The 15,678-nt window shown below is 39.9% G+C and overlaps 1 protein-coding gene across 9 annotated transcripts; it reads left to right on the forward strand.

Annotated features, from left to right (window-relative positions):
* Window positions 1-1,745: 1,745 nt before the first annotated feature.
* max (myc associated factor X) lies at window positions 1,746-15,384 on the forward strand. 9 transcript variants are annotated; one of them, XM_078274958.1, is made up of 5 exons: window positions 1,746-1,938; window positions 2,203-2,229; window positions 8,873-9,034; window positions 11,435-11,570; window positions 13,820-15,384. In XM_078274958.1, exons 1-5 carry the CDS (start codon window positions 1,903-1,905, stop codon window positions 14,005-14,007), a joined length of 549 nt encoding a protein of 182 aa, XP_078131084.1. In that variant the 5' UTR covers window positions 1,746-1,902; the 3' UTR covers window positions 14,008-15,384. The 9 variants fall into 9 exon arrangements, with proteins under 9 accessions (XP_078131084.1, XP_078131089.1, XP_078131090.1 ...); XM_078274963.1 differs by having other exon boundaries at window positions 8,873-8,980; XM_078274964.1 differs by having other exon boundaries at window positions 8,873-8,980; window positions 11,447-11,570.
* Window positions 15,385-15,678: the final 294 nt, after the last annotated feature.

Consider the following 15,678-nt stretch of genomic DNA (forward strand, 5'->3'; position numbering starts at 1 on the left):
CTTATTGTGTTGTCATCCTTTACATAGGCCATACTGTTATGTATATGTTGACTACATGTTTCTGGGTGACCCGGTTTGGCTTTGCTGCTGCAGGACATACAGTATAATTTTATAAAATGGAGGAAACAGGAATGGGAGGGGGGGGGGAGATCCAGACTGGCTAGAAGGTGGAGGAAGAGATGGTATAGGATCAAGGTCAGTGCAGGTCTAAAGCTCTGTGTGTGCATGGAGGGCAGGGTGTCGCCCACAGCTGCTGTGGCCTCTTGACCTGCTGAGAGAATGAATGAGGCTGCTCCCGCAGCTTCTTTTTTTTTACACATTTACTGATCCGCTGTTGCATTGCAAAATAATCCACAGTATAAGCTCCTTATCTACAGCACAATATTGAGAAAAAGGAAGTACTAGAGCAGATTATTTTCAATTTGTCCTTAGACCAGTCCCCACACTACCTAACACATGTTCCCATCACCATTACATGTATATAAAATAATAATATATAATAATATATGTCAGAGTTTAACGGTTGTAACCAACAATAAGTTCATGATGAGAATTATCTTGATTAATTGTCTGGACAATGAAACATCAGCAAATATAAAAAAAATGCCCATCAAAATATTCCAGAGTGCTTTGATTTATCCAGCCAACAGTCCAAAACCCAAAGATATTCAGTTTACTGTCATATAAGAACAACAAACACAATATTGACATTTTAGTAGTTGGAACTAATTTAATTTAGCCATTTTGCTTGAAAAACTATTAAACGATTATTAAAATATTTGTAAATTAATTTACAAATATTAATAATCGCTTGAGCTCAACAGATGTTATTATAACAATACAGTTGTATGAATTTAGACTGTGAGTGGCTGCATTTTAAGTGATAAGAGGACGAATCACCTGATTAGACCATATGTGTAGGCTGTTGTTTTTGGATCTGAGTGTGTGTGTGTGTGTGTGTGTGTGTGTGTGTGTGTGTGTATAAGATAAGATGAACTTTATTGATCCCACATCAGGGAAATTCACACACAAAAAGCAAAGGAAAAAAGTGACTGAGTGATACATAAAAATGAAACAAGATAAAAACAAGACAAACATTTAAAAAAGCTATATATACACACCTTTTACTTATAAACATAGCCTACTTCTATGATATGTAGTTGCACAGGATAATTGTAATACACACATGGTGTGTAGCATTAAAGAGAATAAGGGAAAGGCCTTACAGTATAAATATAGTCGCACAGGATGTTGTAAATGGTGGGTGATGTTGACAGAGACCACATTACATTATCTTATGTTGTCTGACTGCCGTCCAAGGGCCTGTGTGTGTGCATTTGTGGTGTTTTTCTTGAGTGTAATCTTACAATCCACGTGTCTCAGCCATGGCCTTATTTAGCTCATCTGACATACAAATTTGACTCCAACTACAATTCCCATAATGCTTTTGAAGGGGAAAGACGCTGTGACGTCGCAAGCAAGCTAAATGACTCGTGGATATTGTAGTTAACCAATAAACAATGCTTTGTATTTTAATAATATTTAAGGCACACAATAGTATTTTTACCTCTCATCGCTTAACAATGTTTCTTTTAAAATTAATCTACATTAAAAATCCTTCGACAAAGTCAGTTTTTGTTATAATCATACCAGGGGAAACTGTCGGAGGAACTACATTTCCCACACGCCCCCGGGGGTGTTGCACGTGCAGCGGTATTTGTGTATGTGTGTGTGTGTGTGTGTGTAGTGTCGTCACGTGGAGGAGGTAGAGTCCACTCGGTTCTGTCCAAACAGAACGTGAGCGTTTAGCAGTCAGTTTGTTGGAGCGCCGCTCGGTGCTAAACTGATTCATGTTGTTTTTTTAGCCACCCGTCGCTTTAAACTAGACTATTGTATCGAAGAATGAGTGATAACGATGATATCGAAGTCGATAGTGACGTGAGTATTGCCACTTTGAGCTTTTTATGAATGCTATTTTGCTAGCTGACGATTTAGCTGAACTAGCGGCTCAGCTAGCTTTTCTGTCTTGATAAGTATGTTGTTTTGTCGGGTTTCTTGTTAATTGATACCCAACACTAGCTTTTCTTGCATCAGAGCATTATAAACCTGCTAAATTTTACTTTCTAGTGACTTCAGCGAGACAGTGAGATTTGCTGAACAATTATGGCTACAATTGTACTTTTTTGTTCTGTTTCTTTGCAGGAAGACTCGCCGAGATATCACGGTGTGGTGCGTAATGCTGTCCAATATCGAGAAATGTTTCACTATTGGTGCAAAGTTAATTTATCCATCACATTCTGCTTATTTGTTTTGGTATTCAATCGATTGGTAAGGTCATACTGTGGAGGTTGATGTTACTTGAAAGAGAATGTGAAAGTACTGCTTTCTGCCCTGTAGAACAGTCACATGAAGGTTTTAAACTAATATTTGTGCACTACAAATTAACGTCATTTTCGGTAGCATTAAACTATGATGAATTTATATTAGTGCAGCGAATGTTCCTCGGCATCAGCATTAGTAGTGCATTGCAGGGTATCCCCCATCCTGTGTGTACGCGGCCATAGGGAGACGGTGACACGACATCTATATTTAGACCAAAGCTTTATCCATCAACAAAGGCTTTATTGTTGCATGTTTATTATTTTTTCCCGGTTAATACAAAGCTTTCTGTGCTCGGTGGCAGCCGGTTAGTCGCTCCGAGTCGTTTCCCCCGCCGGTTCACCTCACCACGGGGGTTTGCATAATATACATCTAGGTCATCTCAGTAAAGAGACGGAGCGTTTTGCATTTGTGCTGCATTCACGATGATGCAGAGGAAAAGGTGTCGACGGCTTGTTGCATGTGTGGAGGACGGGCAGCCGCGCCTGCATCTCGGACAAGCCTTCGTGTCAGGAAGGGGTGCTGCGGGATGTTTTCCTGTGTTGCAGCAAGTGATTAGAGCCATCTTCTTTCTACAGGCCACTGAAGGGCTGGCAGCCTAAATGAATGACGTATAGCTGCATCGCATACTGGCGAGAAAAACACCCTGCACGACTCGGTTAATGCACAGGCTACACAACACGACGTATTACCTCCAGCCAGATAACTAGAATTTAACTACAGAAAGGCATTTAGGAAAACAATAGTTTTACATTTTTGAATTTGCCTTAGTGATATTAAGATAGGATTAACTTTGTTCCCCTGCTTGTGCCCTCCAACAGACCTCAGGCCTTTATTTCTCTAACATGGTTACCTTTGCCTCAATTGCAGAGCCACATAAGAAATTGAGACCTGCTTTCAGTTCACTTAGTACTATTTAATTTGATTACCGAAGCTATAAGCAAAAAATGTGTATGCCCCGATAGCCGTTTGTGCTCCTCAGAGTCAAATAGTTGCATTCATCTCTGCATATCTTGTCCTAAGTGAATTAGAATGAAGCCTTAAAATCTGCACATATACAAATAGGGCTGAATGATTTGAGTAAATATCTTATTGCGTCAACAGCATCCTGTCTAAACTTTCACTTGCTACAGCTTGTTAAGACACCGTCAGTTATGTTATAATTTAAATTGCGGCCCTTGCGACTTTGAAATGGCTCTTTTTTGAAATTTCGATATAAAAAGGATGTATCATTCAGCCGTGCGTGCAAGCATAGAAATAAAAAAGCACTAATAGTGGGTACAGTGTAGCAGACATTGAATAGGTTTCCCAACCTAGATAGTGGGTCTGTTGTCTTAATTTGTAATAAGAGACTTACCGTCTTGTCACAAAGTAAAATGGGTGGTGAGCACCAAATCCTTGACGTATAGTATGCATTAGGTCATGTTAGACTTGAATATACAGCTAAAACCTCAAGTTGAGTGACAGTATTGTATCGGCAACAATTTAGATAATCGATTAAGTAGTTTTTAAACAAAAAACATCAAAAATTCCCAGGTTTAGATTTTCAAACGTAATGTTTGATATCGTTGTTGAATATCTTTGGGGTTTCTGACTGTTAGTCGAACAAAACATGACATTTAAATATGTCACTTTGGGTTCTGAGAACGTGTGATGGACATTTTTCAATATTATCTGACATTTTATAGAGTAAACAAAAATAATAGACTAATCAAAAATGAAAGTAGTCGTCGTTGCTGCAGCTCTACTTAAATATAGCTTCACAGTAGGGAAGAACACGCTGATTATTTTATACCTTCTATTTAATTTTTTCAATGGTGGTATCAGTCGCCTGCTGGAGCTTCTGGTTTATTGGTGACTGGTTTTCCACGTACCCCACCAGCCTGACAGAAGTGTAGGCTTTCACGCAGATAATGTGAGACAGCCATCAGTATCATGGAAGCTGCAGCTACCAGCTCTTCCACGCGGCACCGGGAGCTGTTATGAGTCATGGTCAGGTATGAATAGAACGGAGGGAGCAGCTCAGCTGGCCATTCCTCCTAGGCAGCCAGCAAAAGGTATCAGTTTTATGATGAACTGATTATGGTTGCACTTAGGTAATTGGACACCTGTTTGTGTGGTGCCTGATGTGCTTAACAACTCGGATAGCTTACAATGTAGCTAAGAAGGGACCAGAAAACATTTCTCTGTACAATTAGCTGTATTTTTAAAGGTAGTTTGTTATCCGTGAACCTTCACAGGATATTGTCTCTTGTGATTTATATTACGTGTAGCTCAGTTTGTTCTTCATCACCAAATGTGATGCTCATAAAATTCCCATGCGGTAACATTTAGCCACACCAGTCTAGAATATATGTAAGGTTGGAAGTTGTACATCATTTGAGAAAGTTAGGTCAGGCAAAATTACAGTATATACCAGGAGGCACTGTTATGCTGCTCTATCTATGTCTCTAACTTCTAAATTGTTGTCCATATCACCCAATTCTTTTAGCAGAGGTGGTAAGCCACCCAGATCCTGATGCGTCTCGTCTTGTGATCCATTTAGTTGACGGCGTAAATAACAGCCACACCTATTAAATACATATAAATGTGTTATTTGCAGGGTGAAACAGAACCTCTGCACGCCTTCCTGAAAATGAATGTTTTATTTAATAAAAGTATGCAGAGGTGGCCCACCTCCACTATAAAACACAGTGTCAAGAAAAGTTGAATTCTGTGAAAACAAAAATTGAAAATGTCTGTCTAATAAATGGGTGATTTCACCTAGAAAAGCTTCAAAGTAGTGATATTCAGCAGTAGCCTATTACAGTGTGTACACATTAAATCGTCCATAATTGCCAAGTAATTGTACATGAAGCAGCTCCAGAGAGTAGTGCTTAAATACATTCTTGGATCTTAATTACCTTTCTAAGATTAATGATATAAAGTAGTTTGCCTGTTAAAAGAAGAGTTAAAACGTCTTTGTTTAGAGCTGATTCTCATGTGCCTCTTTAGTGTCTTTGGAGCATTGTGTGTCACCTAATGTGCTCAGCACTACTTGAAAATGTTAACATTTAATGCTAAAGGAAAAACCAACAAAAAGCAAAATATACAAATTAAATCCAACATGGGATCTGAAGTTGCAGAAACAAAAAATATAAAATGCTCTAAAACAAATAAATGGCATATAGTTGAATATATGAATATAACTTGATATCTTTACAATAGGAGCAAAGTCTGAAGTGTATTCTGTATTTTTATAATTTAGTCCTAGTGTGACTCAAGAAAAAAGTCACGGGTACTTTCTTTTCACTCAATCCGTGCATCTCACAATGGCTGCCAGACTTGTAATTGCACATGCCATCAATACCAGTCATGTGTTTGTTTGTGCCAGGGTTAATGGAGGGAGTGGAGTCTCGCCTCTCTGTGGCTTTGTGTATGATACGAGGAGGAGGAGGCACATGTTCCTTGTGGATTTGTCTCATGGATGGTTTGTGGCTCTTGTACAACAGGCCGCAGTAGCAGCTGTCACCATGCCAGCCAGACCGATCACATGTGGGTGTTGTGAATGATATGCAGTGAATTAAAAAAGTGTTTTTTTGTTACGGTTTCGGTTTCATATGCGTGGCGTTTAGTCTGGTAGTTGGTTGTACTAGACTTGGTAATTTCTTGTTTTCTAGCATTACATTGTTAAATAATAGCTTGCATTTGTTAAGATCGGTAACTTGAGTCACAGTCAACACGTCGTCCCTCCCACCAAGCCTATGACACGCTGAAGGCTTGTCTTAACCTGCATGTTGTCTCACTTGTGGCCACTTTGGTCTTTGTCATGATCCTTGGACAAAGTGAGCCAGATGATACCAGTTCACATGACTTCTACCTCGTCTCCCTTCTGCCCGAGGCAATGTTGTGTACACACCACCGTGCTGTTTCATTGCTAATATTTAAATCGGGCCTTGCTTTGTTGGAGCTGTATGAAGCAAGATGATCAGTCAAGCTTGTACGGGCTTTGATCGGCTGTTGGACTTAATGTCTCAGCCTGGTGACAGCGTGGATTAGGCTAGAATCAGATGTGATTGGAGACTGGAATGGCCTAAAAACAGGTCGAACTACAGGCAGAAAACTGCCTGCCTGTGGTTATATGATTATGGCAGCCATCTTGTGCCTTTACAGTCTAATTAGAATACTAAAGTGTGGTTGAAATTTAGAGCCTGTTAGATGCTGATGGATGAGCCTCTGTATGTTAATTGCTGATGTATAAAAGGAGGATTGGGTTGTTGTGATGAAACCAGTTATTTGATTTGGCAAAAGACATGAAAAATGTGCTTTGATGCGGTCCAACAACCTGAAAGGATATGCTTATATGCACTCAGTTCAGTGAGGTAATATGATTCAAAGCTGTGTAATGTAGAGGGCATACTAAATTCTTATGCTTATAAACCTTTAATCTTAAACAAAATTCCGACCATCATAAATCTACATTTCGTGAGGTCTTTGTCGTCGTCGTGCTGTTTAGTTCAGTTGGTGTAATCCTCATCTAGGATCTGCTGTTCTCCTCCACCCACCTCTCACCCCATCTGAATGACTTTAGTTTCTTGACTTTGCCCGTCACGAATTTGAACGGCCACTCCTGTGTGCTCCCACAGAGAAGGAGGGACAGAAATGCGGTGAGGAGGAGGGGTCGGCTTGGGTCACATTGAAGGAGGGGGATGGAAGCTCAGGAGGGGGCCAAAAGACAAAAAGGCCACAGAATGCAGCAACTTCTAGTGATGAAAGTTAAACCTAAATGCTGAAGAAATGAAAGGGGGGAGAGAGAGGGGGGAATCGCATGCAGCAAAAGGCCGCAGGTCTGAGTCGAACCTGGGCCCTCTGCGTGGAGGAGTAAACCTCCATATATGGGCACCCGCTCTACCAACTGAGCTATCCGGGCGCCCCTAAATTTAGTTTTTTTACAGTTTGTTGGCCTTTTTACCATAAGGTTGACTGGAGTGCTGACAGTCAATTAGTCAGGTGACAGAAAACTAATCGATGACGTTTCGGATTATTGATTATTTGTCTTTATCTCTGCCACGGTCTACCAGGCTTTTGGGATATCCTGCTGACAGACTGACAGTAACAGTCTGTTAGCAGGATATCCCAAAAACCTGACCGGCTTTAGTGAAATTTAGTGCACACACGGTTAGGCCAAGGAACGTGATTAGTTTTTTAATGTGATTTTAAATCCAGATAATGATCAAGGAATGTCTTAGCACACTAAGAAAATGGTGGCACATTTATTCCACGATTGTAATTCTATGTATTTTGAGCCAATTCCAGTGGAATTGTTTTTTTGTTTGTTTTTTTCTCATTTCAATTGTGATGCACACTCTAGTCTGTTAAGTAAAACTGATTATTTGCCAACTAGATTCTTACTGACTGACTCTCTTCATCAATCAATTTGAAAGGAATACTACTTTTTGACTGAGACCATTTTAAGGTGACTGGTAACCTGAAACATTTAATAGACCAGGTTTGTTTGTTGACCCCCTAGATTAATCAAATACCACCTTCCAAAAATGTATATAGATTCATCAATAATCTGTATGTAGTCTTGGTGAATGTTGACGGTTCTGCAGCTGCAACAATGAGGATTTTGTATTTGTTTTTAAGAATGAAATTGAATATATTTTTTCCGACCACAACCAGATTATACCAATATTTACTGCAAGATTGTCATTTTCCCTCCTTTTGTTGTGTAGCTGACTGCCATTGACCTCAGAAGGTCTCACAAGAACTTATGTTAGTATGTTAAGGCTTGATATAGACTTGATTTTAACTTTCATGTAAATAAAAGTTGTCCTCAGAATTGTATTTAGTTTTAGAGTTTTTTTGGTTAAGGTTTGGTTGATGTTGTCATTAGCTTAAGTAAAATATATCCTGCAACCCAAGAATAATTACATAAAGGATGAGCTTTTTTTGTTGATAAACTGGCAGAAATTAGGGTTTGATCAGTATGTCGTCTATAGCTGGAACAATTAGTTTTAAATTTAGATGATATGATATACAGAAACTTTTCTTCGATGCATAAATGCCGATCGTCAGGATTTGCATTTCTCCGTCTTATGTGATAGTAAACTAAATATCTTTAGGTTTTGCAATTCTGAAGATGTCACTTTGGGCTTCAGACATTTGTGATAGGCATTTTTCAGTATTTTATTATAGATTAAGCAATTTATCGAGAAAATAATCGGCAGATTAATCAGTTATAAAAATGATTGTTAGTTGGAGCCCTGATGGTCATCTTGATGATGATGGCTCCTTAGTAAAAATCAGATGCGAGCTAGCTGTTCACATCTGATACGATGGATAGAAAGACATTTGAATATATATTTCTTTTGTTTGAATGACAATGACAGTGGGGATGTTGTTGTAAAGGCAGCAGAGCTGTTTGTGTAGGTTGACCCGGGACACCTGCTGTCCTCTACCCACACAGCTCTGCTGCCAGGCTGATGCCTTGTGACTCTTCTCATTGCAGGCAGACAAACGGGCACACCACAATGCGCTGGAGCGCAAACGTAGGGACCACATCAAAGACAGCTTTCACAGCCTCCGGGACTCGGTACCCGCCCTGCAGGGAGAAAAGGTTGGTAAAGCTCAGCCTGCAAGTCCTCCAGGCACACGATGTTCAGGCTCTCATGTAAGAAATTTTTGAACTTTTGCTATGTGTTTTCTAAAGGTGAAGTATAACATGTTCTGTGTGAATTTTACTCCCAAAGGATATTTAGGGATGAGTGCATTTCTGTCATGATGTCATTTTAATGATTCCCTTTGAATGTACATTGGTGCTCATAAGTTTATGAACCCATGCTAAAGTTGACTTAAAAAAAACATATTTTGGAAATTGATCTTAATGCCTTAATTAAAAATATTTGGAAAAATCCAACCTTTAAGGACACCAATTTTCTTTGTGAATGAATAATGTATCGTAAATAAATAAATGTTCTTCCTTAAAATACAGGGGGCATAAGTATACACACTCCTATGTTCACCATACCTAGAGATTGGCATGGGGTACTTTCCATAAAATCATCTCTCAATGCAAATCAAACCAGCTATTAGCCTAACTGAAATAAAACCATGCCAATCTCTAGGTATGGTGAAGGGTATGTGATGATGTGGGGCTATTTTAATTCCAAAGGCCAAGGGAACTTTATCAGGATCATAGTATCCTGGATCCATGAAATAACTGGCCTTTAAAAATACAAATCTGCCTGCCTCTATGGGAATTTAACATAGGAGTGTGTATACTTATGCCCCCTGTATTTTAAGAAAGAACATTTATTTATTTACGATACATTATTCATTCACAAAGGAAATTGGTGTCCTTAAAGGTTGGATTTTTCCTTTTTTTTTTTTTTATTAAGGCATTAAGATCAATTTTCAAAAGATGATTTTTTTTTATTCCTCTTTTTAGTCAACTTTAGCATGGGTTCATAAACTTATGAGCACCACTGTACATAGATGTAGATTTCTTTGCTTGTTTTATAATGTGTGGGGAGAGAAATAGTTAAAGGGACTGGGAGGAGGGCAGATGGTGGACGAGTGCAGATTGGCCGCAGCAAGACAGTGATGCAGTCTAAATACTTGGACCAGCGTCAGGAACTTATTATGAGGACATTTTGTTGCTCTCTTCCTGTTTTGACATCCATGACATTAAGAGCATTTGGAGAGCTGGTTTAGTAACTGGGCACACTGTGTTATTTTCCCCTAAAAGACCAGTTCATGACTCTGACACAGCGTAAAGGGCGGGGTGGGGGGGCTTATGAGATGACGTGAGGGATATTTGCTGATCATTTGTAAGAAGTGTTGGGTTACCGCTGCCTCAGTGCTCGACCACCACCTCTCTCCCAGGACCACACTACTATTATAGCTCTGTTGTAAGGCCAACATGTAGATTGTTTCTTGTGAGAGGAAACCCAGTATGAAGAGAATATTAGGGCTGGGTACCAAACCTCAATACCTTTTTGGTACGGACTAAAATGTGTCATGCATTATTAAGTTTACAAGACTGCCAAGTACTTTAAGCTGGTGTTGAATTACTTGTAGTCTTGTCTCCTTTATTTAGACAGTTCCTGATTTTAATCCAAATGTTGCCAGTTTTACACCAATTTATTTGGCAAAGTCCTTGTTTCCATAAGGAAATCGTTTGCTAAGGTAGTAAGCCACCTTGGTCCTGGCGCATCTCGTCTTGTGATCAGTTTATTTAGTAGATGGCGGCTTCAACAGTAATCACACCTAAACTAATAACTAGCTTATCAATCAACTAATTGGCAACCATGTTGACGATTGATTAATTATTTGAGTCACTTTTTAATTATAAAAAGCCCCAAATTCAGAATATGTCAACTTTAGCTTTGGGTAATTGTGATCAACAGTTTTCCCTATTTTCTGTTATTTTATAGACCAAACCAATTCCTTGAGAAAAAAAACAGGCAGATGAATTATGCGTAGTCCTAATATGAGCGCCTCTGCTCTTCTTTCGAGAATGTTGATGCCTTACCTGGAAAAAAAGTGATTACATAACAGGAGGTGGACTTTGTTTTAGGCGAAAAAACACTGAAGGAAACCCCGGGTTTTGGTATCGATAACGAAACTTGGGTAAAGTATCCTCACTACTACCAATTAGAATTTCTAATGGGTACCCAGCCCTAATGAGTACAAATCTCACAGATGTTGCTGCTCATATTAAGTCAGTAAAGGTGTAGATGTAGCAAATGTTTGTCAAATGTCTGCTTTCATGACGATTTTGGAACCGATCAGATAATGGGCTGCAGCAGTCCTTTTGTTTACTGTAATCAAGGCGAACACCCTGGCAGTAATGTGTCAGGGTTGTGACCTAGCCTGTGGATGTCGGACTGAAGTGCTAATAGTATTTTGAAAGGCTAAGAGAAGGCACGCTGAGCAGACGCACAGTAGCGTTGTCCTTGATTTCTTCTGCAGTTGTTTCAGTCTGCATGAATTTTTGTGTAAGAAATGTAATGACAAGTCTGTATACTTGCGTCACTGCATCAATTTCTGCATGTGTCACTAACAGCAGTCTACCAAACAGGCGTCGCGAGCTCAAATCCTAGACAAAGCTACAGAGTACATCCAATACATGAGGCGAAAAAATCACACGCACCAGCAGGATATCGACGACCTGAAGAGGCAGAACGCACTGCTGGAGCAGCAAGGTAACAACACTGCCTTTTCCTATCACTTTGCTCTTCAGGTTGGGGATACTCTACATGACATTTAGACTGATTATACCACCATTTTGTTTCCAGCACTATATTTCAGAATTCAGAACATCTGTGCCAGTTTGGGGGCAGTTTTGAGGATTCAATATTTTTTTCCTGCTCATAGTAGTGGGGACTCCCATGACCATCTCAGGAAAGGTTTTAGTTTTCGCAAATCAGATATGACCTGCTACAGCCAGCAAGAAGGGAGGGTGAGGAAATACAAAAAAATGCTTCACTGCTATGTTTGTTTTGGCTGTTGTATAGATTGTTGTGATAAAAGAGCATGTGGGTGAATGGTTTGAGAACATGTAGTCCCAATCTCAACATCAAAGTGTTTGTGCTACAACATTGTACCAATGGAAAGCCAAAGTTAAACCCCCCCTCCTATCTTTAGCCTAGCTTATATAACTCAGTAGGTTTTCTCTTAAAGGGAACCTATTGTGCTTTTCTGTATTTTCTGTCAATGTCAGATTTTCATGTTAAAGGTTGCCAGAGCTTCAAACAATGAGGTAAACATATTTCAGAGAAATCCCCGTGAGGAAAACCCTCAGATTTCCCAATGCGCTAAGTGCTGGAAGGAGCTTCGGCGCCGCTGCAAAATAGTCTCGGGAAGGAACTTGTTTTGGTGGAACATGTACGTTCAAAGGTTGTTTTAGTCGTACAACAGAAAACTCAGATTGGACAGATAGTCCAGCTAGCCGTCTGGATTTACCCTGCAGAGATCTGAGGAGCAGAACATGATAGTCCTCATAAATCGACCAGAGCTTAAAATGCCAACACAAAGAACGCGGAAGGTGACGGGCATCCGTCCGAAATGAGGGACATCCCGCGGAATTTTGGGCGGCACCGGAACAATCCAAAACATCTTGATCGCCCCCTAGTGGCTGGCTGCAGTATAGGTCAGTATAGGTCCCCTCCCTGTCAGCGGTTGGGACATGGACCAAACAAAAAAAAGTACACATCAAATAATTTTTTCCCAAAGATATTTTCTGTCGTTTTAGGTAGTTCTTATCACATTGATGTTTGTTCGAATGTACATTTTGATAAGTTAGTTTTTTATGGGTTATTTGATGCTATAAAAGCGGGTTGAAACGTCATGATTGACAGCTGTGATTGGTCGGGTCGATACTGCGGCTCCACCGCCCGATCACTTATGTGCAGACTCTGGCTCCAATTTACAAGATGGCAGCGCCTGTATCCGGGACATTTTGGCTTCACTTTTGTGCACTGGGAGGAAGTGCAGACCTGTCGTCCATCTTTATATACAGTCTATGGCTGAGACGTTCATTTTGGAACCAAAAATGCTTTGAAATGTTTATTTAATTTAGATTTTCACTTTTTATAGCAGTTTATTCATATTTCAATTATTAATTTCAGCCCCAGAAACATATCACAGAGTTTAGGGAAAATATTTATTTCATGGCCTAATAGTTGAATTTAAATATATTAAGTCCAAACATTTATCAACCTTTAAAAACCCACCATGTTTAATCTTGTGTTATAATATTCTAATAATTGTAGTATAATCTGCTGTTCCGGGCACTAACATTCCTAAATTCCTAGTAAAAAAAAACAACAACAACAAAGCAGAACATGACCTTAGTGTCCTCAATTGTAGCCATAACCCTACAGGGTATGTGCTACCTGTTTTATACTTATAATACAAGCACCGCTGTAGCTTAGTAAAAATAACAGTGTTTGAAGGAACATAAATAATAATAAAAAATGATGATAGAAACCCTCCTATGAGAAACTTCTTAAAGTAAAAGAGGCTTGTGGAACAGACAAAATAGAGAATGGGGCATGACATTGCAAAGCAAAATTAAACTGCATGTCTTAGGTGGTACTATTGATTTAGGTGAGTTGTTTATGGCAAAGTGGATATGAAGGAACTCGCTATCGTTGCTTCAATCTCAGCAGAGCAGGAACGTATACAGTAGGATGGTGCAACACAACTAATATCAATTGTGTACATCCAGATTATCTGCATTTTTTTCAAAGGTCAGGACTGTTTGCAATGGTCAGCGGCACAAATTTGGCTTGACTGGGCCGTGTAAGGACAGCCAATTAGTCATGTAATGTGTCCCCAGCCTGAATATTTCGTCACGGATTTTGAACAACATAAACATAAAATCCTGTTTATCTTCCTCACCTTCTTCCTCCATTCATGTTTGTTTGTGTGTGTGTGTGTGTCCATGCAGTCCGTGCTCTGGAGAAGGTAAAGGGCTCTGCCCAGCTCCAGGCCAGCTACTCGTCGTCTGACAGCAGCCTGTACACCAACCCCAAAGGCAGCGCTGTGTCGGCGTTTGACGGCGGCTCTGACTCGAGCTCCGAGTCGGAGGCCGAGGAGCCGCCCAACAGGAAGAAGCTGCGCGTGGAGGCCAGCTAGAGAGCGGAGCGGTTCAAACCTGGCCGAGGCAGCGGGTCCCAGAGGAGGGCAAGAGGAAATGCAGCCTTCAAAGCTCTCGAGGCTCATTAACCCCCTCATGCCAGCAACAACCACCTCCAGCCGCTCTCACCGTCCTCCATCTCTCTCCTCCATATGTGGGTGGGCTCGCACTGGAGACTCATGACCTCTCTAACATCCTCACACCGCCGCCACAATCTCTCTCTCCACCCGATCTCCCAGAACAGGAGGGAGGAAGTCAGCAGGGTGGAAGATACGTGTAGAGAGCTTCAGGTTTTTTTCCCCCCTTCCCATCCCCCTGTTTCTCCTTTACTTTGGTTCCCTGTCATTGGTATTTCCCCCCTGGCAACATCTACAATCCAAAACCCAAAAAGAGGCAGCTTGGCTACTTAAGGACTTGATGCTTTTTTGTACCCTCAATAAAGCCCCTCCTCTCCGGGTTGTTTTTTTTTTGGGGGGGGGCACCTGGCCTACACCAAGCACTGCTATATTATATATATATTTTTTGTTTTGTTTATTTTGTTATTCTTGATAAAAAAAATAAATAAAAAAAACCTGTTTAGAATTTACACACACACACCTAGATAAATTGTCCTGGAGAAGTTTACCTTTTTAAAATAAAAAATACAAAAAAATACTTTTTTCCACTAAAGAATGTGAAGACGCTTTGAAGCATATGTTAAGTGATACCCACCTCAGGCCCTCTGGATTGCAGATGTTTTCTGCCCGACACGTTTGTTAACTTTAAAATTTTAATTTAAAAAAAGAAAACATGGCTCCTTTGTTAAAATTGATGTTTTGAAGGAGAATATTCCTAAACTTGTATTGTATTTTGTCCTTTAGCTTGAAGTAGTGAATGACTTTAGGTGGCTGAATACATTAGGCATCTCATTTTATATATTCTAAAAAAAAAAGCATTGATTGGATGTTTTCAAGTTCTAAAGTATGTTATGCATTTTGTAGTAATCTCACGAGTCATGGGAAAATGCCAATTTGTCACATGTAGTTTTCCTCAAGGGTATGAAATAGGTATTGAATGTCAAAAGGTAGCTCCAGTTTTTTGCAGTACAAGGAAGCAAAAAGAATTCCCTGTCGATGTGTTGTGCTTTACACAGTAAAAATCAATGTTGCTGAATCCCCCAAGGAAAAAAAGGAAGCATTTTGCGTGTCTAGGAAACGTGTGTGTATGTATATTGTTTCCATTTTATTTCCATTTAGGAGGATATCATTGGTGTATTTGTTTGTCCGATTCCATTCCATGGAAATTACAAGTATGTTGTACATACTGCCAACAATTGTCTTGCAAGTTGAGGCCTACCTTTACTATGAGACTATAAAATAAACTATTTTATCCTTTAACATGCTTCATGTGGTTATTCAGACCAACATTTCCTGAGTCTTCAGTGAATTTAATGGTTTCTCACCTTTCCTCCCTCTAATTTCTACGACCGCTGTAGAAGAGCTCTCAGGACTGCATTTGCTTTGTATTGGTACAACAAACATAACTTGAGGTTTTTCTGGTTTCCAGTGATGCTGGCAGGTGTCCAAAATAAAGGCAGAGAGCGTCATGTCCTTTAATGTCTTCTGTAAGAATTCTCCACTTACCCTGGTGTAGTTTTTAACTGGAGGGAAAAAAAAAACTGGACCAGCTGA

Source organism: Sander vitreus, chromosome 18, assembly GCF_031162955.1.
Source record: "Sander vitreus isolate 19-12246 chromosome 18, sanVit1, whole genome shotgun sequence".
Classification (NCBI taxonomy): domain Eukaryota; kingdom Metazoa; phylum Chordata; class Actinopteri; order Perciformes; family Percidae; genus Sander; species Sander vitreus.